The sequence below is a fragment of the Fusarium flagelliforme genome (genome assembly GCF_020744385.1).
Source record: "Fusarium flagelliforme strain FIESC 12 MPI-CAGE-AA-0113 chromosome Unknown B0J16scaffold_4, whole genome shotgun sequence".
Classification (NCBI taxonomy): Eukaryota; Fungi; Ascomycota; class Sordariomycetes; order Hypocreales; family Nectriaceae; genus Fusarium; species Fusarium flagelliforme.
The window spans coordinates 4,958,920-4,983,776 of NW_025763506.1; the positions used below are offsets into that span (position 1 = coordinate 4,958,920).

Genomic DNA, 24,857 nt, shown 5'->3' on the forward strand with positions numbered 1-24,857 from the left:
GAAGAAAAGAGTTAAAACCAAATTGACATGTAATGCAGTTTTCTCCCAACCCCTAGATGGCATATTGTTCTACCTTAGGCAGCCGGCGAGAAACATACCAAATTCTGGATTCATAGTAAACACCACCGATTATAAGATCGTCACGGATACGCGGCACTTGGGACATGAAGGCAATGATCACAGGACTATTTATTTGGTTGTAAGCGGGCTTATCCGAGCATCAAGGTCTAGGCGGTAAGTTCAAAGTCACATCTCAAAATTTGTATGTGGTATGAGGGTGTTTGCATCTCTCCTTGCCTATCCCATAGAGATAGTCGGAGAGGATAGAAACGAGCAGGGACGTTTTTATCTCCGCAAAGGGATTACTTTGCATCTACCTGTAAAAGCTATGAATTTTCGATGTATAAAAGACAACATATTCCTGCAGTTTCATTCTGGTTTCCTCACCCTTCATCACATTCTACAATTAACACTATTCCACATCAACAACCACCCAATTTGCAATTCAATAACCTTTCCATCATGTTCAAGTACGCTATTCTTGCCCTTGCCGCGACAGCCAGCCTCTCCGAGGCTCTAGGTATCAATTGCAGAGGCAGTGGTCTTTGTGTTGGTAACAAAGGCGCCATCACCCAGATGGCTGGCCAGCTCAGAGTCATCGATTCAAGCAAGACCTTTTCCGCAGGAGAGCACATCACCTGTGTCGAAATCGATAACATCGGCGACCCCAGTATCTGCCTGTTCTACCAGCAGACTGGAGATCTCAGGTTTACCGTTGCTGAGACTCAGGCTCTCTTCCAGCAAATCCTCGACCATGGGTGTAAGCTCTGTGGTAGCGTCCCGCTCGATGGAAGGGACGTGAAGAATGGAGAGCTGACTGTCAACGCTGTTACCAACGCTAAAAAGCTCGTTCCTGCCCCTGTACCAGCCCCAGCCCCTGCTCCATCTGGCTTCGCGAAGCGTAGCCTGGGTATCAACTGTCGTGGCAGTTCGAGCTGCGGTGTTGGCGGCATCTTCCATCTGCCTAATCATGATATGAAAGATGTACGTGATGCTGTTGCAGCTGGAGAAGAGGGAAACTGGGCCAACGGGGAACACGTCGCTTGTGTCCCATTTGCCTTTGGGCAACTCTGTGCTTTCTACCAGGGTATCGGTAGTAGAACCTTCTCCAAGCAACAGACAGTCACATACCTCGACGAGCTTCTGGAGCACAAGTGTGACAAATGCGGCAGTATCCCTACTGATCCTGGAAACAACGTTGCCAATGGACAACTTACTGTCAACTATGTTGCCTAAACTAGGCCTTGCATTGGTTCGGTCTTGGGCGGATATTGTTACGACGGGTATTTCGCAGCGCTCGCGGTGGTGCCAAGCTCTTTCAAGCTTCCGTCGTTAGATGGCTATGACAGTACGATGGAAGGGCGAAGGCGGGAAGGTGGAGGTATCAGTAGACAGGCAGAGAAAATATTGCAGGCAAACTAAGCTGGATAAGAGTACTAAAAGCTAGGGACAATGGAATCAATTACTGCACCTTAACCAGTTGGTACTGTAACAGCCTAGACCCTGGAACACCTCCACTAGCTCTACCAGTAACCTGCTGTAAGCTGCAGATACTTGCACTTAGTGGAGGATACCTTTTCAATTCTCGCGGATCTTCCACAAATATTGACTTCTTTATAGCCAAGTCCGACAATTTTCTTCATCCTTGGACGAGAGGGAAGTTCGCTTTTGACATGCAGGATTTAGTCTTCTCATTACCGCTCGGTCCTGTTCTCCGCTTCAAGCTCACAGATGGGCCTGGCTCAAGGCAGTCATGTCCGCTTACTCAAGGATTACCACCTGCCTGATGGGTTAATATGTCAGTCGATCCATGCATGCTCTCAACCAACAGCATAACATGTTGTCTCAGTTGGCTTTTAGCGAGGTTGCGATTTTACGGGACGTGGAGCCTTTTCCTGATACGGTAGTCTTGCTTGAGTTGACTACCCACTTTAGCGTGTCGAGTATTGCCTGTTGGTTATCACCTCCAGGGATTGTCAAAAAGTGACAAATGGCCTCTCTCCTTACAATCCAGGGAGGCTGGGTGCTACCTGGATGAGTTCGCGCCGTATCCGTACACTGAGGTATTTACTACATAACTAGACTGTCGGCGTCTGTTAACCATTTTCCCCCACCTACTCTCATCCATGATTTGGCCTCGACCCGATTGAGATGAGCCTTTCATTAATCGCCCCGGTCTACTGGGACCCTACATCTTTATTGCAATTTGAGGGTGCCTTCGGGTGTCGGGTCATCACTAAACGAGGTTATCGATGTTCGTCTTCGGGTATCGATCGTCAGCGAAAGATTCGCCAGGCGCTTGCTCGGCTATCTCACGAGCGGCCGGAGTATGCGTCTATTGCAACATTGGAGACTTTGGCGTCTCTATCTATGTGCGGACTTCATACGTCCTATCCTCCGCTACTTTCAAATTGGATGGAAACCATTCAGGCGGCCAATAAGCATCACCAGTATTTGCTCCAATTCGACCTAGCGGATCTACGTCGAGACTTGGATCGGTCGAATAATCACCTCAACGAGCTTTATTATGCACTTGACATTGCGAACGACAAGTTGAAAGATGCCGTGGCTATGGCATCTAAAACGAACACACAATTGAGGTTGCGGACGCTGGAAAAAAGAGATCTGGAAAAGCAAAATGCAGCCACTACTGCCAAGCTATCGGCCGCCCTTCAACGTGGGGAGCACTTGCAGAAGGAGATAGGCCTAGTTACAGACAGCTTGAGTATTTCCAAAGCGGATACCAATCGCCTGTACGGGGAAAACAGGTCTATCGTGGAAAGGAATAACATATTGGTAAAGAAAGGTGCCACCAGCCAAGGAGAGATTGCACGGCTTAGCATGACGCTGAAAAACTCGGAACTTGGCAAACGGCAACTCGAAGAACACCTGAAATCCCAACTCAGAGACCTGGAATCACAACTCGGAGCTAAAGATGCCCACTTGGTACGTTGTAGTACAGAACTACGGGAATCGCACACGCGCAGTGAAGCCCAAGGGAAACGCATTGACGATCTTGAGACTATTAATGCTAAGCTAAAAGAGCAGCTGTCCAAGACGTACGGACATAGATTAGAGACTTGGCTTTCTCATTGTAAGCTTTATATAATTGAGAGGTGGATACAGCTTCTCGGCCTCATAGCTACATGTAAGATATAGCTGATCGGTGTTGTTGAATCGTCGGGTTACGGTGATGGGTTGAATTTACTAATTGATTAGATACTTCGCTAGCTCTAACAGGCCATCCATGCCAGGAACATCTCCTTCCATGATGCAAAATACATGTACCCGTGCATGTGATCTTCAGACCGATAACGCTCTAAACTGGGGATCACAAGCGGCCGCCGTATAGGTCTTATTAACCCGATTGACAGACACAGTTGATACTTACACCAGCTGATCGGGGACTTTTCTGGAGCGGCTGACCTCGACCCCTGTTGACAACTTTCTGTGGACGCCGCTGACTGCAGAATTGACCCGATAGATCCGACTGCCGATGGGTGCGTTGTTTGAGATGTGTACAAAAAAGATGCCATGGGCCTTTGAACTTCTATCTGTCTCAAAGCAATTTCTGTTTATCCATCATGAGGCCATCACTTACCGTTTCCCTTGCGTTGTCCAACCTGGTTCAGGCTCTGGACCAAACTACCCTTACCCACTTCTTGATCCAGAGGGCCGATGCCGAATTTCCCACGCTGAAAGAAATGGGCCAGGATATCTACAACAATCCCGAGCTAGGCCGCGCAGAGTTTCACGCTCACGACCTCGCTGTGAACCATTTCTCGTCCTTGCACGGCTGGAAGGTGACCCCACATGCATACGGCTTGGACACAGCATACTCATTCCTTTTTGAACATCGCCCCGAAGGCTTTCACGGAGAACTCAAAACCATTGGGATTCTATCAGAGTACGACGCACTCACTGGAATCAATGGTGGAGCAGCACATGCCTGCGGTCATAATCTCATTGCCACAAACGCCTGGACCGTCGGTATCCTCGCCAGCCAGGCTTTAGTCCACTACAACATCCCGGGTATTTTACAAATTGTCGGCTGTCCCGATGAAGAGAATGCTTCAGGAAAACACGACCTTGAAGTTGACGGCGCTTTCGACGGCTTTGAGCTTGCCTTTATGGCACATCCCACGTCCGCCAGTTCTGTTCAAGTCATGGAGGGTCGTATCAATTCATTCTACACCATCACAGGCTCTACTCACGCAGAGGCTGTTCGAAAGGCGTACAGTGCTATGGTTACCATCGACCAGATCCACGATGACCTGCCCGGAACTGGCTCGACTGCAGTCAGTATCGCCAACATTGGCGACTACGCTACCAATGTCGTTCAGCAAAACATCAGCCTTGGTTTTGCAGGGACGGAAAAACGCAGCGTGGAGCAGGTCGTCTCCAAGCTCCTTAGTACTGGCAACTTTCCGAAAGTCAATGCTACTATCACTCAAGACCAAGACGGTGTCGTGTTGGCTGCCCTTGGGCCCGGTGGTCACGCCTCTGAATCTACCAGAGGCGCACTGGAGCTTACCACAGCAACCTTCGAAGCGTTTTCCAATGATTCATCGATAGCCTATTTCCTGCCTGGCAACACCACGTTCAACCAATATGATATCACCTGTGATATGCGCACACGCTATACCACAGATTTGGCGCCACTCGCCGAGTTTGTCGACAAGGCTATCGGATCTCTTGCGCGCGGTGTCTCTCACGATATCGTTCATCCCTCTCTCTCGATCATTCCGTCGCTGGCGAATGCTTTCGTCAATCTGATCGAGCAACCAGAGTATGGACTGACTGATTTCGTCATCGGCCCAGATATCGCGGCATCTACCGATGCTTCATGGTGTGAGCTTCCTGTACTTGACCCCGAAACTCATGAACTTGTCAGTGTCAAGAGAGCGATTCTGCATGCAAACTACAGAATTTGTGAGAAGGTTCCAGGAGCTCTCTGCGCCTTCAATCATGAGCCTCTGTTTCATAACGTTTCTGGAACCGATTTTGCGTATGAGCAGACTAAAATAGTTGCCAGAGCTGAAGCTCAGCTTATTGTTGAGGCGCTCTCAAATGACACGTTTTACGAGGAACTTACAGCACTTGTAGTTTAGTCACACGGTTTTAAAGCTGGAGTAGGTGGGCGGGTAGAGCTAAGGTTCAAAGTTAAATGGGGGTCTGTCAAGCAATTGACTCCATTTGGTTAACCACGTCAGTAAGCGGGCACCAAGATTACCAAGATCGAAAGTATAAGTGTATTCTGTCGTTAGGCTAGTGGAACAATTGTCAGCAATGCAACCCGCCCTATACCTTATCGAGCTACTGCAGATGTAATCAAATGCCCTTTCGATTTGTAAGCGGGCATAACCACCTATGTTTGTATATGACGAGCTGGTTTCATCCTTAAGAACTCCCTCAAAACATAGACCCACGAGAGAAACCTCTATTTTGATCTATAGCACAAAGAGGCACAACTCACAATGAGAGCCCTTGTCTTAAACACATCATCCTCGGAAGTAGCAGTGCAGGATGTCGCTCGTCCGACGCCAGCTTCCGGTGAAGTTTTGATTCATGTCCAAGCGATAGCATTGAATCCAGTGGACGAGCTCTACGTCAACAACCCCATTGCGGCCCAAGAGACACGTATCATCGGAACTGATTTTGCCGGAGTCGTTGTTGAAGCTGCAGCCGAAATTCATGATGCTTCTGATCCTCGCGTCAAGCCAGGCACGCGCGTGGCCGGGTTTTTACAAGGCGGTACGTTCCTCCAGTGCGCGATGTTTTCAATAACCTCACAGCTTAGTAGTCTAATCATTAAGTTAGCTTGCTCTGTGAACGACCGCCCCGGAGCTTTTGCAAAATACATTGTCATCCCGTACGACCTTGTATGGGCTATCCCTGAAGCTGTGTCCCTAGAAGAGGCGTCAACAATAAGCATGTGTGGTTTGACCGCTGCTCAGGCCTTGTTCGTCAGGCTTGGGCTGTCAAGTCCATTTTCGACAACCACTTCATCACAGCTCGGTACGGAGGCTGATAAACCAATTAACATCTTCATTTACGGCTCCTCCACTTCAGTCGGCTTATACGCTGCACAACTAGCACATGTTGCTTCAGCAACGTCTGGTAGATCTATCAGGCTTATCGGCGCAGCAAGCTCATCTAAGCATGACATGCTTCGTGAAAAGCCCTATAGTTATGATGTATTGGTTGATTACAGAGATAGAGATTGGGTTGAGAAGGTGAAGAGCGCTACTGATGGCGATGGCGTTGACTTTGCGTTGGATTGTATTTCCGAAAAGGACACTGTATACAACACCTATGAGACCTTAGCCCCTACAGCAAAGTTTGCTGTCATCCGTGGGCCAGTTGGAGGAGAGTATGACCCTGCGCAGATGTCGGTCAAGCCCATGTATGGTGCCGTTTGGGAGGGGCTTGGTGTCGAAGTTGGGTACAATGGTAAGTAAGCCCCCTTCTTGTTTCCAAGTCATGTCGCGATGGCGTCACATGTTTCTAACTTTTGAAACCCAGGATCCGTTCTTCCGGCGAACCCAGATGCGCATTCATTTGCGAAAGACTTTTATACTTTTCTTAGTAGTCCGAGACCATCAGGTAAGGCAAGACTTGAGCCAAATCCCGTTAGACTTATGCCTGGGGGCCTTGACAGGGTTGTCCCAGATGGCTTTGCCCTTTTGGGTAGCGGGTCTGTCAGCCAAAGAACAAGGCTTGAGAGAAGTGAGGACTACATGCGACCGATTAGTGGTGAGAAGTTGGTCTACAATATTGGTTGATACTACGTATCAGGGCTTTGGGAAAGGAGCAACAGAGACCACAAAGTCAATGAATAAACTCGAATTAGCTACCGAGGCTCAAAACGTAGTATTGGCTAACTATCACCCCCCCTCGACATCCACATTCCGGCCTGCAACTCATCGACTGATGCCAGCGATTGTTCTAGTGAAGAATTGCCCATTCAGCAACTGTCGCGCCGGTACCATTCTTAGCTCGGACTTCAGCAGCGCTCAAAGCCTGATTTCCAACAATAAACAACGAGGCATATCGAGCCAAAGGAACATGATTCTTCAGATTCACTTTGGTGCTGTTACCAGTAGGCATAACAATCGTGTTCAAATCAGCGGTCTTGACGTCGTAGGGGTCTGATTGTATGATGTTCTTGGAGAGGACGACATCATAATCTGAAGGCTCAGTGAGGGCCCTGACTGGATCATCAAGTGTCTCGTTGTGGAAGATGACAGTAACGTTGACTGGAGGAGCCTCAGCCCAGTTAAAATAGAAGCCCGTGACCATAGTTCCAAGCTTTTCCTCAGCCAAGGAAACTGTCACGTAGTTGACTTCCGCGGCCTTTGAGGGTTGCCATTTCGTGGACGTAGCACCGTCGACCACGGCCATGGGGAACTGGCCTGGCTCGTATGAATTGGATGATTTTACCGGTCGGCATTGAGCCAGGTTGCCAGCAATGGTGTTATTAGTCCCTATTTGCCGGTTACGGATGACAACGGGCTTGTCGAAAGAGAGATGATGCAGAGCTGGATCTTCATGGCTTCCGGCGTAGACGGTGATGCTTCTATTCGTGTACCGACGATCGGCAACATCGAGAGGCTCAGTCGTTGGATGCCTCTGGATAGTGGTATGGGTGTAATTTGACCACGCCGAAATAGGCCAGCCACGCCAGTAAAAGGTGCGGTACTTGAGATATGAAAGCTGGGGCGGCAGATTGGGCATAACATGAATACCATCGTCGGGTAACAATCGCAATCCAAGGTAGCCAAATATCGTCACCTGGTTAGCACCACCGTGTCCCGTAAGGAATGGATAGGCAGGATGGGTGCCACCGTTGGTTGTAGCGTTGTCTATTAACTGTTCGGAAAGCTGGTAAAAGGGTGCACGTGTATATGGTTTGTAGGAATATTGGGCGTATGTATATGCTGAGCAGCCAGAGGGTGAAAGCTCGTCAGCAACAATGGAGTATATTGCCCAGGTCATGGCTGGCCCGTCGGGAGACTGTTTGTTCGCGTACTGCTCAGTAGTCAGAATTTTATCACAACAGTAATGATTAGAATCTGTCTTACATAGTCCAGGTCGTTCAGCCCATCTTGGTCTGTGTAGTTGTCGTTGTAACCCAGAGGGAAGGCAATCAGAACGACGTCCGCCTGTTTGACCACGACGCTCCCATTCATGGTCGTGTACTCTAGGGTTACACCATTTTCTCGAATCAACAGTACGTCAGAAGCTTTGTTTTCCCATGTCTTGTATTCTGACAGTCCGAACTCTTCCCGAAATTGGTTGGCCTGGATAAGAGTTTCCGAAGCAAGGGCCATGGTGAAGCCACCGGCGTCAATATGGTTTGCGTACTCGTCCTATTTGCTCTAAATTAGTGTCTGGAAAGGTAATAGTGCAACAACACTTACCGGGTCGGTCATGTTAGTTATAGTCCAAGACGATCCGTTGGGCTTGAGCAAATCAGAAAAGAGGGTTGCCACCGAGTCGTAAATCGGCAACAAAGTCTCCTTGAAGTAATCGGTATCGCCGGTTGTCACCCACTGGTTAACCATAGATATCCCGATATCTCCGTTAAGATGATACTCATAGTCCCAGCAAGGACCGGTAGCAGTGCAATTGCCAAACCTTCCACTCGTCCAAGGATACACAGCTGCCGATGCGGAAAAGTCCGTGTCGTTCTGAGAACCAGTAAAGGAAGTCGCGATGTTTGCCTTGGCTTGCTCATATTTGGCCACACGGTAGTTGGTTATACGCTGGGCAGCTTCGGGGTGCGATGTTGTTAGGCCTGGTTGCATGAAAAGGTCGGCATCCCAGAAGATCATTCCAGCGTATGAGTCAGATGTAAGACCACCTACGGAGATACTATCGACATTGACGGGGGCTCCAGACACCGCTTTGATTGCGTTCTTCCCCACTGTATTCTGTAGTAAATAGTAGGTGTTGGTGACAGCAATGATGGCGGAATCAATGATGTACTCATCATCGGGAAGCGTGCCATTATCTGGAAAAGCGTAGCTGTCGACAGAGTCATCTGGCATGACACTCGCCCATTCCGTGATGTGTGACTGAAGAGACTTTTCATAGCCATTTTCCAGCGCCTTGCGTGAAGCTTCTTTGGCCGTCTTCTTCGGATCATCGAAAGCGTCAGAAGAGGCAGCTCCAACATACTTCGTGATATGGACAGCTTTCCCAGCTGAGAACTTGACAGGGATTGCTTGTGCGACAGACGAGTCATTGGTATGGACATAGGGCTTGCCTTGCACCAATTTACGCTTCGACAGATCCAGGGATTTTGAGCCGGTAACTTGTGCGTAGATGTAAGCGGTTACGTTGGCAATGCCAATTGGTCGTACCGCTGAGAAGATAGCTCCATCCTCATCTTGACCGGATTTGACGAAGTCGGTACGCACTGCTGAGTATCCATCAATAACATTCACAATTGTCCCTTGCCATTCAATAGACGGGATGATAGTCAGATCCACAACAGCCTGATTAACATGTAGCTTGTTGGCAAACAGGCGGTAATTGATGTCGTAAGATCCATCTTTGCCCTTGGGTGTCCACTTGTACGACCACTCAAGCACGCCAGCTTTGAAATCATACGTAGATGTAAAGTTGGAAATGCTCTTGTTATCAACCGTCGCGTCCAGATATGTATCGTCACCAAGGTCCAAGATGAGCCCACTCCAGTGAGGTACCCCGCTAATGACACTCTCGTAGCCATATTGTAAAAGCCAGGGAAAGTTGGTTCCGTTTGTTATTGGTTGTGCATCGAAAAAGCCAGCGATAGTAGCAAAGGTCTGGCGTCTCGAGAACAATGGCCAGCCATTGATGACCCCGCCCTGTTCGTCGACGTCTATCTCAAAGAATGGTCCAACAGCCGCAACGTTGATGCCCAAGTAGCCATTTGCTACTGACCCGCGAGCCTGATAATGGCCCTGGTCCAGCTTTGTGGTGCTGAGAAGCCAATTGTCTTCATCCCAGGTCACTCCGGGGAAAGACGTGTTATAAATCTCGTCGCTGGAGTCAGCTGACAGGCTGGATTTGCTATGACGGCGAAAGCATTTCTCAGTACGACTCGGAGTCTGGGAACTGGTAGCGAGGATGGCGAGAAATGAAAGAAGTCCGAAAACCATCTGATTCTTATGCTGTTTAAAAGGTGTCAATGGAAGCTTCTTAAATCTTCAGGTAAATGCATAATGTGAGAGACAGGAAGGGGGATCCAGTGCTGTCAGAATCAGTACCCTACATACCGCTGATATCATTACGTTGTCTTAGCAAGTAGCTTGGCAGGGGTAAACCTCTTCAATTCAATCTGCGAAGTCCAGCTCCTTATAAGTAGCTCTTTTACAGTTGATTAAATACAGGTCAATCTATAAAGCAGAGTGACGAAACATAAAAGACTCGAGTAAAGTGTATTCGGAACAATCGGAAGGGAATCGCAGAAGACTAAAAGTACTTGAAAATGCCGCTAGCAAGTCACTCCATGATGTCAGCATCAATTGATCAATACGTACCCTGGATACCCCGCAAAGTGGCTTGCATAATACGAGATATTTTACCTCAAGAGACAACGTTCAGCCTGAAAGTGAGGGTTTTTCTTTCTTAGACTGGTCTGGCGGCATGTTAATAGAAAATTAATTTAGTAAAAGATGGATAAATGTTTGTTACAATCGAGGGTTGAAGTCTCTATGCTGGGTGATTCACTCAATCCATAAACGAAGCTTACTAAGCCCCACTTGTTGCGTTCACCTTTTCAGCACTGTATGAGGCAGTTGGGTTGACATGGATCATGCATGGACTTCAGCTTAACACCTATCACAGAAATCACGACCAATAATCCGTTCTAACTTGGATACTAAATTCTGAACTGTTGGGCTTGAAAAATCCATTAACTAAGATTACATTAACAAAGTTTCTAAGTATGGGATTGACCCGCTGCTTTCTTTTCACAATATTTAATCTCCTGCAATATTCCGATACCTATTTCGTTGCAGGTGATTTGCATTGGTTATAGAGTGGCTTCCCGAACCCCGAAATATAAGCATCTTTTTTTTCCATCTACATGAAATCCAAAACCTTTAAACCTTGTCAGTTAGTGACTCTGCCCAAGATCATAAGTTATAGATGAAGATGACTGTACTTACTATAGTATTAGCTTTGCGTCTACATCTGTCCCAGAGATATGTTACGCAACTTGGTGTTGAGGATTGTTTGTATTGTAAAATCGTGCCAGGTCGTATATTGTGGGGTGGCTGAAAACATCAGCGACGGATATCGAGATGTCCTGTTTGCGTGTGGCTGTCACCATCTTCATGATGGTTATGGAGTCGGCCCCAAGATGAAAGATATTATCTTTGACACCAATTTCATCTATACTCAAATCAGTGACAGAGGCCAGGATAGTCTTAAGCCTTTCTTCCATTTCACTGCATGGCATTTCCCGTTTGCTCGGCGTAGCCACGAAGAGGTCAAATTCCGCTCGCGGCAGCGATGATGCTTGGTCGCGAAGCTGTCGGCGATCTATCTTCCCGGATGTCGTTTTTGGGATGTATTTCACGGGAATGAAGATCCCAGGCACCATATACCCTGGGACCACGCCTCGGAGCTTCGTTTGGGCGGCCAAGAAAATAGCCCGGAGCTCTTCAGTGGGAGTTAAAAACAACTTAATACTTTCGTCACTGGCCATGGCCAGATGAACAAAAGCCACCAGTAGAGAGTTTGAATTGGAGCCGGGAGGAATAATGACTTCGGCCACTACATTGTGGACTCCTGGCAAGCACTGGCGAAGTCGAACCTCGACTTCACCGAGCTCAATGCGTTGCCCTCGCAGCTTGACCTGGGTATCCTTTCGCCCAATAAATCGGATTGTGCCGTCTGGGTTGTACTGCACCAAGTCGCCCGTTCTGTATACACGACCTTTGCCATCGGCGCGGAAGTCCTTCATCCAAGGCAGATCCTCGATGAAGGAAGATTCCGTCTTCTCCGGGTTGTTGAGGTACCCCCGGGCCAGGATTGGTCCTTCAATCAACAGTTCTCCCACTGCTCCAATTGCGGCGAGCTTTGATACATCAGCTGGCGTTGCAATCCAGGCGACCCCACCCAGGATATTGCCAAAAGTGCCTGGCCTCCACCCTTGTACGGGAAGGGGACTATGAGCACAACTTGTGGCTTCAGCAGGCCCGTATCCGATGATTAATGTCACGCTCGACGCCCATGTTTCCACGACATTCTGGGTTACAACTTCTCCACCAACAACAAGCGTCTGTATGGATGGCACGTCGACAGGATGAAGAAGATAGGTTGCCGAGGTGGGCAAGGCGGCCCAATTCACCCTCTGGGAGCGGATGAACGCGGCGAGATCGTTCATGCGGTCATCCTCGGACATGACACAAATGCAACCACCTGACATCAAAGTGGTGCAGACTTCGTAAATACTAACATCGAATGCGTATGAAGAAAAGTGTAGAGACCGTGAGTTACTGTTTACTCCCATCCGAGGTCCATTGTCTCGGATGCTTGTGCTCAGCTGAGCGTGTTCCAAAATGATTCCCTTGGGCTTTCCAGTACTTCCCGACGTGAAGACAATGAACGCAGCGTTGCCTGGGGCTACTGTAGGCAATGGCCCAGTCTGCGATTTATCAAGGCCATCTAGCAGGGCTGAAGAGACAGTGATGACATTGGGAACCATGATCTGCATCAAAGCCGTCTGCGACGGGTCAACAACTGCTGCAACCGCCCGACTCTGCTCCACAATGTCTTGAATCCGGTCCGGAGGGTGACTAGGATCAACAAGGAGACATGCCGCTCCAGTCCGAAGAACTGCCACAGTGGAGATGACAGACCATTTAGAGCGCTGGAAACAGAGAGGAACGATCGTGTTTGGCTTCACTCCAGTGTTTATCAGATGGAGTGCGAGGGCTCGTGAAAGATCATCCAGCTCGGCGTATGTAACGGTTCCATCCCACGAAGCGATGGCTACGCGACGTGGTTGTGACATACAGCGGCTTAATATGAGATCATGGATAGTTTCATCCCGAGCTAATGGTAGGTCTGAATTCCATTTCGCAATCTGAGCGATATCCGCCTCGCTGATGACCTGCAAGTCGCTAATCCTTCGCTCAGGATCGCTGCAAAGCTGACACAATATCGTTTGGAACATGCCAACATATCTTCTGGCCTCGTCTTCATCTACTATGCTAGTGTCGAAATTGTACTTGACACCGATCTTCTGGTTATTGGACGATAGTGAGCAGATAAGAACAAACGCGTAGCTGGAGAATTGGTCTGAGCTGTTATGAGACTGAGGCTGCCCGAACAAGGCGGACCCCTCAGAGTCTTCCTCCAACGGTTGGATGCCTAAATGACTCTGGAATTCACAGGCCGCTGCGATTTCGCTACTCATCTGGCGGATGTGTTGAAGTCCTGCCTGCTCATATGGTATTGTCGCTACCATGTTCTTCTGCAAATCATCTAGGGCCTCGGCAACACTCTGGCCTGCTCCAAGTTCAACACGAAGTGGTATCGTGGTGATGGTCGGTCCGGTCAATTGGCCGACGTTTGCGAATGAGGCATTACGCCCGGTCAAAGTCTCTCCAAAAACAACATCATCAGAGTCGGTATGATGGGCGATGACGATAGCCCAGGCCAGTCGGATAAGAGTCGGAAGTGTGGTATCATGGCCTGATCTGGGAGGAAGCTTGATGCAATGCGTAAAGGACATTCTTGCACCTGATGTATATGTCGCTGACGGCAAAGCAGGGAATTTTGCAGCTCTGAGATTCGCAAATCGAGATACCCAAAAATCTCGCTCTGCCTGCTTGTCGACCTGCGATAGATATGCCACAAATGGACTGAATGGATGAAGCTGGAGGGTGTTGCCATAGTATGCTTCTTGGACTTGCTGCAGTATCAATGGCAGCGAGAAACCGTCACACAGGGCGTGATGAATGGTAAGAACAAAGGACAGCGGCATGTTGGCTTGTCCGACTAATGCTAGACGCAGCAGCGGCACACCGAGATCCATTCGCCCATGAGTAGTGTCTGCAAGATAGTCGTCCATGCTCGTCGCTGTGTCCCACTTGATGCTACCCCGAATAACCGCTTGGAACATCACCGACTTCGTATGAATCAGTCTGGTGCGAAGAATAGCGTTAGCGGCCACGGTTGCGTCCCATGCAGCACGGAAAGCATAAGAATCAACATCCGCCGGAAGGGCAAATTCTGTCTGATATACATAGGCGTTGGGGTCCTTCGCAGTCATTGCCATGAGGCCTTCCTGAAGCGCTGTGCAGGGATACACATCTTCAATAGCAGAATCATCAATTCCTAACTGACGGAGAGTGTCTCGCACATGGCCAAAAGAGCCATCTGGAAGTAGTGAAAATGCCGGAGGAGGTTGATCTGTGCCTGTCCGCAGCACCTCCATAGTGAGAGCAAGATCAGACAGTTTAGGATGAGAGAAGATGCTAGCCACCGTGACATGCCAGCCCTCCAGGTGAGCCATTGCCACTAGCTTCATAGCCGCGATAGAGTCACCTCCCAGTCGGAAGAACGAGCCATCCAGCCCGATGATATTCATACTCACACCGAGCACGCGGGAGCATAACCGCTGCAGTACGGCCTCTCTTGTGGTCCGAGGGGCTCGCCTCTCGTGCTGACCCGCGGTCAACAGTGCCAGGTCTTCTCTGGTCAAGGCAGATGCGTGCTGTTGTAGTTTGAGACGGTCCGTTTTTCCACTAGCTGTTAGGGGCATCTGTTCGATCGGAATGTAGGCAGTTGGGATCATGTATGTCGGCAAAAACTCGGCAAGCTTCTCATCCAAATTGGCTGTGATCTCCCGTACCGTCTTACCAGACTGGTCCGGAGACTCACGACGGATAAAAGCGACCAGCACTGGATAGCTGCCGTTGAGTGGTTTGATGACTTCTGCAACAATGTGAATGGTTTCGGCATTGTTCAAGACAGCATCCCCACGGTGACTCAATGCTTGGAGTACGTGATGCTCCACCTCAGCCAGTTCCACACGCTGGCCCCGAAGCTTAACCTGCGTATCCTTCCTGCCCAAGAATCGAATAGAACCATCTGGCGCATATTGCACTAAATCGCCCGTCTTGTACACCCTTCTGTGCTGGCTCGGCGTCGAAACACAGCGCAAGAACGCAGGTTCGTCCACGAAAGCCGCTGCTGTCTTCCTCGCATCGTTTAGATATCCCCTTCCCACGACTGGCCCCCCGATCAAAAGCTCACCAATAGCCCCTATAGGAACCAGCCGATTGTGGTCACTGCTATTTGCTATCCAGCACACAGCTCCGGCCCCAAACCCAATGTTGGAAGGATCCGAGCAAGATGTTACTTTAGGCTGGATAGTTGTAAGTACGCAGCACTCGGCTGGTCCGTAGATGTTTATCAGCTGGACTTCGGCCACCCATGTATTAATGACGGCTCTGGACAGCGCCTCACCGCCGACAACAATTGTCCGTAGGGTCGGTACGTCTTCGGGTCGCAGCGAGCGAAGAAACGACGGCGTCAAGTCCGCAAAGTTGATCTTAAAACTGTTTACAACGCTCACTATATCGTTCATGCGATCCTCTGGCGACGGGATGCAGACGGTGCCGCCGGCAAGTAGGGTTGCTAGGTGGTCGGTCACGCTCACGTCAAAGGAATATGAGGCAAACTGCAATGCTCGGCTTTCCTGGCTCAATCCAACCACCTTGATGTAGGCCAAAGCGCTCGAACAAAAGGCCCCATGTTCGATAACCACTCCCTTTGGTTGGCCCGTAGATCCAGATGTATAAACCACGTAGAGTATGTTGTAGGGGCCAACCTCGGCGGACTTGTACTTGGAAGCGGACACGCCAGTCTCATTGTCTTTGAACGCGTTCTCATCAAGTATCCTGACTCTTCCGTTATTGGTCAGGGTCTTTGCCGCGGAAGCCAGTTGTGGAGGACAAATCACGAACGGCGCTTTGGTATTCGCGCAGATTGTCTGTAATCGCTGCCGCGGCGTGGTAGGATCCAGCAACGCAAACGCAGCACCGGTTTTGAGGACACCTAGGATGGCCACAGCCGTCCATTTGGACTTCCCAAAACAGAGGGGAATGATGGTATCCGGCGCAATGCAACCATCAGCCGTCAGCTGTGCGGCGAATTCGCTTGACAAGGCCTCTAGATCCCCGTACGAGAGCTCGCCATCCCACGCACAAATGGCCGTAGCCTCCGGCTGAGACTGGCATACCTCTGAAATCAAGTCGTGCACGCAGCGGTGGACATACTCAGGTGCTGCTGCGTTACAGTTCCACCTCTCCAGGTCGGACCAATCCTCGGGACACACGCCGTCGATGTCTGCAATCCGCGGGACGTCCTCGCGGCTGATGCATGCCATGATGTGCGAGTGCTGCTTTAGTATTCTCCCTATCTGTACTTCTGGTATCACGTGGTGATCGTAGACGGCTTGCACGCTTATCGTTTTTCCCGCCGGCTCGACGACTAGGGTGATGGGATACGTCCCGAACCCGGCGTCGTTTTCAGAGATGTGGGCGCGAGTGACCTCGCTGAATAGCGAGTAGTCATCACGTCTTCTCGGCTGCAGAACCATAAGGCTGCGGAATCTGCATACAGAAGCAGCCTCCTCCGACAGTTTGCACATCTGGCTGAGCCCAAATTGTTCGTGCGGGACCATTCTTGCGCGACGTTCGTGCAGATCTCTCCACGCAGTGCAAATAGTCTCGCCCTCCTGTACTACAACCGGCAAGGGGAACGTCGCGATTGTCGGCCCGCTCATTGATGCGATTCCGGGCATTGATGCGCGACGTCCGGTGTCGGTGACTCCAAACACCACCTCTTCAGACGCCGTGTGACGCGAAATGAGCACTGCCCAAGCCATCATAGCTGTCGTGGATAGCTCATCAAACGTTGCCGATTTGTGAAAGTTTGTTATATGGATGAGCGACTTAGTTGCGGAAGTGGTATACGACTCAGAGGGCAAAGCTGGGAATGGGGTTGGGGCCATGCGCGAGAGCTCATCGTGCCAGAACTTCTCCGATTGCTCGTTAGCTGCGCCGAGGCAGTACTGAGTGAAGCGGGCAAAGTGCTGATCAGGGACTCGTTCTTCAGCATACTCCGCCTCGATATGCTTGAGAATCAGGGCTAACGACCAGTCGTCATACAAGGCGTGGTGTAGTGTGAGAACAAAGTGCGTAGCGCTCTCTGAACCAATACTCTCGATGAAGCCTGCCCTCGCCAACGGTTCTCCCAATGGCATCTCCTTCTGAGAGTCCTGAGCAATGTAATCTTCGAGACTACTGCTGCTGCTGCTGCTCCTCGGACATGGAATGCCCTGGTGTAACACGACCTGCACCATGCCCTGCGACCCGAGCTGCACAGCCGTCGTGCGCAGGATTGTATGGGCTCGGACAGTCGCATCCCACGCATCGCGAAACCGTTCAAATGTTACATCTTCGTTCAGACGATACACATAACGTGCCACATACATGTGTGGAGTTTTGACGGATAATGCCACCAGGGCCTCCTGTACTGGGGTGCATGGATAGACGTCCTGGATATCGTCTCTGACGGTGCCGCATAATTTGGCTATTGTAGGCAGTGTGTTCTCTGAGTGGTATCCTTCTTTAATGAGTGAGTAGGGGGTGATGGGGCACTCCTTGTTGATGAATCCATGGTCGTGGGTGCTGCGCTTGAGAGGATCAGGCGTCGGACGCGCCTTCCGGCTGCTACCGTTTGTTGACGCGCTGAGCGTTGTCATGACCTTGAGATACCAGTTTACGCCAGTCGAATATAGGATAGAATATTTTTCCCTCGATCTCTGTACACTTAAGATGATGGCTGCACGATCGAACTTCGCCGTGGGACGGTCCGACTTCTTTATCTTGGAGCATTTGAATCGCTTACTACGTTGTACTTAGTATACGTAGCTCTCTCCAAGACATTGTGACCTTTAAGACATCTAGTGGCAATGTTAGTCTCAGCTTGGTAGGCAGCTCACTAGTCCCAGATCTAAAACACATTAGTAGAGTTGGGTTCGACGCGTGCTCTACTACTTATAATAAAGCTCTTTACTTCTAACTGCACATATAATTAATAGTTAAGAAGATTTTATTTAAAGATAAGTTTTACAAACTACAGGCCTGCAATTCTCTCTACCCCTTAACTTCACGAATTAACAGAAGGTTAGGTGGGGAGATCTATATCTGATTATAACATGCGGCTGCGGCCTTACGATATTCAAGCTAATAGTATGCATTCCTAAGGCTCTTCCTTCTTTAGCCAAGCCTCTGTCCTCTAAGCGTCTCAGAACCCTGTCTGCCTGCTAACCCTTGACTTCACTAATCTACAATGAGGGGGTTTTGAAGGGAGGATCTGAGGATCGGACCAGGTCCTGGTATGTAGCTGCGTCCTCATAACCTTCAAGCTGGTAGAACCCTGCCTCTAATTAGTATAAACAATAGTGTAGGATAAACAGTAATCTTACAGTACATGCGTTCTGAACTACATTGTTAACCCCTTACTTAAAGTCCAGCTCGTTTGGCGATCTGCCATACATCTCCCACCGGCCATTTAACGCTCCCTACACAATCAGCACAGAGAGATTGTTGCCATTTCTGCGTTGCTGGATGTTATAGAGCTAAAGGGTTATTGTTCGCAATATAATCATTTTATCTCCTGCTCTCTTTAGTAATGGTACAGAAATCCTTTCTCAGTCGAGCTACCCAAAAGTGGCCCTCCCATAAAGACGGCCCCCCCTCAGGTCTCTGACCAATCGCCACAATGGACCGGAAGGGCTTTTTCCTTTTTTTTTCTCTTTTTTTTTTTTTAATTTTTCTTTATATATATTAGAGAAGACTGATTTTCTACAATTTGAAGAGAGACAGGGAGTTACTTCTAAGGGAGGGCCACTTCTGGGTAGCCCGACTTACTGTTTTTTTCGTAAATAAGTCGTGCTTACCCTACACGTGTATTTGCTATCCTCACCGCTATGACACCCTTCTACATCGACTGTCTTGAATTAAAGACATTGTGCTGAATGAGTTATTTGTTTCTATGTATCAGACGGGCTGTCTCACAATAATTAAACATTAACTGCGACTACATCCCGTTGTTTTATTTCAATGTATGGTTCCCGAGGATGCTACAGGCTATCTGGAGGACCATTTTGAAACTTGTAAAATTGGGTAGTGCATGTGGAAGATTTTCACTGGCTAGCCCAATTAGGGCTCTTACACACAGATATCCAATTTACACGTCGAAAATACTCGGGGATGGCCTCACGTTGATGACGTGCCACTCTTTGCATTGCAATTGAAGTCATCTGCAGATGTGCTATGCATAAAAATGACCGGTGAGACGAGCTCTACAACCCGGTTGGGCGGGGAAGACGGATGGGTGGTTAGGTTTGCATTTTAGTGTTAACTGTATGTAGCTAGGAACTTATGCACTATACAGCCTCCGGGACCCACAGGGCCATAGGTACTACACCATTCCACGAGTTTCTAATGTAATCAATCATAAGCTGACTACCTTTTGTTCTATTTCTTCTCTTGGTTTAGATAATATCTATCTATCTATAAGGGAGTGCTCGTATGCCAGTCTCCCAGTATATAAATACACAGCTTAGCATCATAAGTCAGATGCTTTCACAATTGTCCAATTCTTGGTTTGAACACTTGCCTGAATGAGATGTCAGCGCCGTATGTGTTATGTATGTCTCAGCTTCGGATTCCGCCCTTTGGAAAGTCGATGACGACTTGGTGAGACATGTTTCATTCGATACGAAGTCGGCCACGTAAGAAGGAGCGGTATCTTGTCGCCTTGGGAAGCCAAATTGCGGTGTTGACGAGAGACATGCTTCTTTATGCCTCTTTACTGCATGACTTCACATGTCCGATCGTCTATCCTCGAAAGGTGCGCTGCTACAGACTCGTTGGGTATCTACTAAGCTAAGCCATGGCGCATATGTACTCCCATCATTCTTTCTGAGTTGTACAAAATGGTAACTTACATGGCTTGGGTTAGTCGATCAAAAAGTACTTCGGGTTTCATTTACTTTTGCAGTAAGGTTTAACCAACAAAATGACTCTGCTGAGAGCACGTTTTTCTCAATTTGAGGAGTACGCAGTCGATTTCATCTTCTGGCTGACTTACGTTCTGCAATGCAATGTAATGCCATGCATCGCTGACGAAGTGATACAGCCAGCTGCAAAAGGACAGTTACCGCTATTACGATCTTACAGAGTAACTATTGTAGCGGTCAGGCATGGGTCGGAGGTTGCAATAGACTTTGGGACAGCACTGATTCGTCCACTCTCTTCGCTTTTGTGAGATCGGCAGGAAATGCTGACCATTCGCAACGATACTAAATGCAAGAGTGGTGCTTGTCAATCGGCCTAATTACCCCGCTCAACCTGTGATGCTACTCCAAAGACGGATCGATACAGTGATTGTTTGTACTCTGGTATAAAGCCAGGTAGTCACTTCATCAAAGGTCCGCTCGTATAATCATCTTAACCACGTCACCATTAGTGAGATAGCAACTCTACAAAGCTTGTCTAGCCAGACCCCCCAAACCTTCCTTGCCAATAAAATCATCTGGAACACATATCAGGATGAGAATTCTCGGAATCAACTCGGTCTATCACGAGTCGGCCGCTTCATTGCTCGTTGACGGAAAAGTCGTTGCAGCTGTCGAAGAGGAACGTTTCTCCAGAGTCAAGCACGGCAAGCCGGCGAGAGTTGACAACCCCCATGAGTTGCCTGTCGAAAGCATTCGGTATTGCCTTGAGAGCGCCGGCCTCAAACCGGGGGATCTTGATGCAATTGCCTATTCCTTCGACCCCGATCTGCGGGCGCGTGAGTTCCTCTTGGATGACAAAGCAGAGGCTGGGGACTTTGGAACAGAGCAAGGCGAGAAAACCTTCCTTTCCGGTCTTCGTTCGGTGCCGAACGCGTTGGCCGCCCACTTTGGCGGAGCCGAACAGCCCTTTACCTTTGTCCCGCATCATCTCTCTCATGCGGCTTCCAGCTTCTACCCGTCTGGGTTCGAAGATGCTGCCATCCTCGTCGCGGATGGCATTGGAGAAGCTGCTTGCACATTGCTCGCGCGGGGTAATAAGAATGGGATTACCATCTTGCGGGAGGTCCCATTTCCCCATTCTATTGGTTTCGTTTGGGAGAAGATTAGCAAATATCTCGGATTCTCCGAGTACGACGCCTGCAAAACCATGGGCCTAGCCGCATATGGCGACGCTTCCAAGTTCAAGGATGCCTTCTCACAGCTGATGAAGGTTGAGGGCTCCGGTGAATACACCGTCAACAAGGCAACAGCCAATTTTCGCTTGCCTGATTTCGATCGTCTCGAGGCTCTGTTTGGGCCCGCTCGCAAGGTGAATACACCGCTTGAGAAGCATCACTACGATGTTGCTGCCTCTCTTCAGGCCGCCACGGACAACGCTCTTCTCGCGCTTGCGAGGGAACTCCGCGAAGCGGTTGATTCAGACAACTTGTGTCTTGCGGGAGGTGTCGCCCTTAACTGTGTTAGCAATGTGGCCCTCAAGGAAGCGGGACTTTTTTCCAACATCTTCATTCCGTCGGCTCCCCATGACGCAGGTACGGCGATGGGAGCCGCGCTAGAATTGAATAATCGCATGGGTGGCCCAAAGAAAGTCGCCTCGGATACGCCCTATCTCGGCCCAGAGTATGATGACACTGCCATTGTCGCAGCATACAAGGACGCTGGGCTGTTGCCAGAGCTATCCAGCTCGCCGGCCCTTGACGCTGCCCGCATGATTGCGGCTGGCAAGATTGTGGCGTGGTTCTAGGGTCGAATGGAATTTGGCCCCCGAGCTCTGGGCAATCGCTCGCTGCTGGCCGACCCGCGAAGCTCGGCGACACGTGAAATGCTCAACGTTAAAGTGAAGCATCGTGAGACGTTCCGTCCTTTTGCACCCAGTGTACTGGCTGAACCGGCTGGCGAGTGGTTTGAACTCGGCAAGCCCTCTCGAAGCTACGACTTTATGCTTTATGCCTGCCAGGCGGCCCCGGGGCGTGGGGGACAGGTACCCGCAGTATTGCACGAGGACGGCACAGCACGAGTACAGCTGGTCCATCGCGAGCGCAACCCCGCGTTTTATGAGCTCATCTCCCACTTCGCAGACTTGACTGGGGTCCCTATGGTGCTCAATACGTCCTTCAACGACAGCGAGCCAATCGTCTGCACCCCAGCTGACGCTATTGCCACATTCAACAAGACGCGCATTGATGCCCTTTTCATCGGCAATAGATTTGTCACCCGCGAAAACTCAACTTAAATGAAACAATCGCTGTCGGTGCTGGTACAACTGGTCATCTCTACATACATCCGACTCTAGCCTTAAGAAGGAGAAGAAGGATATTTAGGGTCTACTAGTAACTGGAAAGCTAGGCAGCATATACTTAACAAAATAACAATTTTATTACATAAACTATTATTCAATCGCTGTCTTTTAGGATAAGCTTAAATATAGTTTATTATTTAGTAAATAGGCTAAAGCTTATTGATAACTGACCTTCAAAAAAGCTCAAATAGACATTGTCGCTCGTGCAAACGACGCGAGCCTTCTGAGTTTTGTTAACAGGCTGATCAAGCACATTTTTCGGGCAGTTAAGGAAGACAAAAGGATCCGCTGTACTGACTCTCTTCTTCAACTCGGTAAGTCTTCGAGAATCACCGACAGCGAGGAAAAAGCCAAATACAGAGTTCGCGGAATCCACCTCACCGGACTCAGAGCCAGCTCCGAAAGTGATAAGGCCATACTCGGGGTCTGCTCGTAACTCATCTGGTGATAAAGATGCCCGCAATCCGTACTTAATAAAACCACACTTTTGATAAGGCCGTACTGAGGGTCAGAGGTGGATAAGAAGCACAAGGCTACATACGCCCAGATTGTTTTCTGGAATCGCAATGTTCCCTCTTTTTTTTCTCGTAAGAACGAATTCCACATACGGAAGATCAAAACTGACAGCCCTTAGTAAATTGAAGTCCCTTCAGGGGACCAATATTTGTGTTAGCAACCCCTCGGGCGACCTTGCTATTCCCACTAATACCAAGGGAGATACGTCCATTGCCACAGCTGCAGCGTAATACCGATCTTCCAATCCTCGCGCCCACCGAGGGGCTAACAGAAATATCCAGGCCTGTCCCATCCAAAGTACCGAACGATACGAACAAGAACTGCGGGCAGTATGCGGTAATAAAGGAAGGGCAAGACTACTCTTCGCTTCTGGCCGCTTCAAGCATCACGATGGACCACTTGTAAGATCAACCGGGCTCAGTCGCTAAATAACTCCACTGATCCATCGTTCAGCCTAGTTGTCAATCCTCAAGTTTGGAAAAATTGCACCAACTTATGGTTGGACTACAGTTACTGCGTAAAGCCTGTTGGTGCTATCACGACCTATCCAGGTTATGGTGGCACAGCTGCCCCGAGTGCCACATCGAGACCTTTCAAGAAGACTGAGTCAACAGATCAATCGGATCACAATAGTACCACCGATACCCTGGATCGCTTCCATTCGACCGTCGATATCATACCCATTGCCAACGGGACTCGCCTGGACTGTCAACAGTAAGCGCCTTTGACTCACAGCTGTTTGAAAATGCTACATGAATACTTGCTTACCACTTTGGCAGCTACTGGTGGCTTGATAACAGCAATGAGACTACTCTTTCTAACTGCTATTTGTTGTCTAGAATCTATAGCATTGAATTTGAGGTAAGTTTGTCCGTTTTAACAATGGAAATCTTTAACTCATGCGTACTGTTTAGGATTTTATTCTTTGGAATCCATCGCTAGCTGATACCGATACGGGCGATACTACCTTGGGAGATGCAGCATCAATTACAGAGACTGTAACTGACAGAAATGATTTCACCAACTCATGCACTATCTCCACAAGTGTTTCTTATTGCGTCAGTCTCTCATCGGCTACTACTGGTAGGTGCATGCGGATAACCTTGCACGCTCCAGTAAACTTACTAACACATCTTAAGCCGCTAGTGCAGATACTGGAAGTGAGACACCGACCCCTCGCGCTGTAGGGGAAATTGCAAACTGCACAATGTGGTTTCTTCTTGAACGTGAAGCTAGGTGCGAAGACCTAATGGCCACTTACGACTTGGAATTTGATGAGTTCTACGAAACGAACCCAAGCGCTAAAAAGGATTGTTCTGGATTGGTTCTGGGGACAAACTATTGCCAATCAACATATCCAGATGGTGCTGAGGTTGACATACCAGGCCGCCATAGCGATGAGGAAGATGGTGATGAGGTTGAACTAGAGACTTTATTAATATCCTTTACCTCGGAAGCGGGTGCCACGGGTACTAAACAAGCTACGCCGTCTCCGGTATACTGGAGTCATGCACTAAGTTCCACGAAGTCATTGAGAAGGATACTTACTACTGTATTACCCAGGATACTAAAATTGACCTTGAGACTTTCTACAAGTGGAACCCCTCAGTTCAGGCGGACTGCTCCCGCCTTGAGCTTGGCACTTACGTTTGTGTTGGTTCATCTTGACGGCTAGATTAGTTATCGGTCAAGTATAGACAGGGTCACCGGGAGTAGGAATTCAGATGCAGTAACGACCAGTAGATATGCAAAATTGAGAGATGGATTCTATTGACTGAGATAAGAGAAAGGTGTTGCCGAGAAGCTGTAAGCTCCGATATTGGCATAAAAAGCTTGACCGTATTGTTTGTGGAGGGGGGGTCTGTTATGGATTTACTT

The 24,857-nt window shown here is 49.1% G+C and overlaps 8 protein-coding genes across 8 annotated transcripts; 6 read left to right on the forward strand and 2 right to left on the reverse strand.

Moving 5' to 3' along the window:
- Nucleotides 1-460: 460 nt before the first annotated feature.
- B0J16DRAFT_288232 (killer toxin Kp4/SMK) lies at nucleotides 461-1,507 on the forward strand. The gene has a single exon (XM_046124164.1). It carries the CDS (start codon nucleotides 523-525, stop codon nucleotides 1,294-1,296), a length of 774 nt encoding a protein of 257 aa, XP_045983875.1. The 5' UTR covers nucleotides 461-522; the 3' UTR covers nucleotides 1,297-1,507.
- Nucleotides 1,508-2,195: 688 nt separating this feature from the next.
- On the forward strand, nucleotides 2,196-3,279 carry B0J16DRAFT_400299 (uncharacterized protein; the record flags this gene model as incomplete). Its single annotated transcript, XM_046132503.1, has 2 exons — nucleotides 2,196-3,006; nucleotides 3,220-3,279. The coding sequence occupies exons 1-2, from the start codon at nucleotides 2,212-2,214 to the stop codon at nucleotides 3,277-3,279; spliced, it is 855 nt and encodes a 284-aa protein (XP_045983876.1). The 5' UTR covers nucleotides 2,196-2,211.
- A 365-nt stretch (nucleotides 3,280-3,644) lies between these two features.
- Nucleotides 3,645-5,171, forward strand: B0J16DRAFT_305954 (uncharacterized protein; the record flags this gene model as incomplete). The annotated part of the gene is made up of 1 exon (XM_046124769.1): nucleotides 3,645-5,171. One exon carries the CDS (start codon nucleotides 3,645-3,647, stop codon nucleotides 5,169-5,171), a length of 1,527 nt encoding a protein of 508 aa, XP_045983877.1.
- Nucleotides 5,172-5,492: 321 nt separating this feature from the next.
- Nucleotides 5,493-6,915, forward strand: B0J16DRAFT_288237 (chaperonin 10-like protein). Its single transcript, XM_046124165.1, has 3 exons — nucleotides 5,493-5,814; nucleotides 5,881-6,513; nucleotides 6,586-6,915. Exons 1-3 carry the CDS (start codon nucleotides 5,538-5,540, stop codon nucleotides 6,843-6,845), a joined length of 1,170 nt encoding a protein of 389 aa, XP_045983878.1. The 5' UTR covers nucleotides 5,493-5,537; the 3' UTR covers nucleotides 6,846-6,915.
- On the reverse strand, nucleotides 6,916-10,545 carry B0J16DRAFT_305960 (glycosyl hydrolase family 65 central catalytic domain-containing protein). The gene is made up of 4 exons (XM_046124770.1): nucleotides 10,329-10,545; nucleotides 8,484-10,223; nucleotides 8,145-8,432; nucleotides 6,916-8,091 (listed from the first exon to the last, which is right to left on the reverse strand). Exons 1-4 carry the CDS (start codon nucleotides 10,338-10,340, stop codon nucleotides 7,009-7,011), a joined length of 3,123 nt encoding a protein of 1,040 aa, XP_045983879.1. The 5' UTR covers nucleotides 10,341-10,545; the 3' UTR covers nucleotides 6,916-7,008.
- Nucleotides 10,546-11,065: 520 nt separating this feature from the next.
- On the reverse strand, nucleotides 11,066-17,839 carry B0J16DRAFT_305963 (uncharacterized protein; the record flags this gene model as incomplete). The annotated part of the gene is made up of 2 exons (XM_046124771.1): nucleotides 11,066-11,162; nucleotides 11,223-17,839. The coding sequence occupies one exon, from the start codon at nucleotides 17,837-17,839 to the stop codon at nucleotides 11,264-11,266; it is 6,576 nt and encodes a 2,191-aa protein (XP_045983880.1). The 3' UTR covers nucleotides 11,066-11,162; nucleotides 11,223-11,263.
- Nucleotides 17,840-20,671: 2,832 nt separating this feature from the next.
- On the forward strand, nucleotides 20,672-22,397 carry B0J16DRAFT_363219 (carbamoyl transferase; the record flags this gene model as incomplete). The annotated part of the gene is made up of 2 exons (XM_046129855.1): nucleotides 20,672-21,901; nucleotides 21,971-22,397. The coding sequence occupies exons 1-2, from the start codon at nucleotides 20,697-20,699 to the stop codon at nucleotides 22,395-22,397; spliced, it is 1,632 nt and encodes a 543-aa protein (XP_045983881.1). The 5' UTR covers nucleotides 20,672-20,696.
- A 972-nt stretch (nucleotides 22,398-23,369) lies between these two features.
- B0J16DRAFT_320994 (uncharacterized protein) lies at nucleotides 23,370-24,647 on the forward strand (the record flags this gene model as incomplete). The annotated part of the gene is made up of 6 exons (XM_046125608.1): nucleotides 23,370-23,380; nucleotides 23,433-23,693; nucleotides 23,759-23,840; nucleotides 23,894-24,062; nucleotides 24,119-24,474; nucleotides 24,543-24,647. 6 exons carry the CDS (start codon nucleotides 23,370-23,372, stop codon nucleotides 24,645-24,647), a joined length of 984 nt encoding a protein of 327 aa, XP_045983882.1.
- Nucleotides 24,648-24,857: the final 210 nt, after the last annotated feature.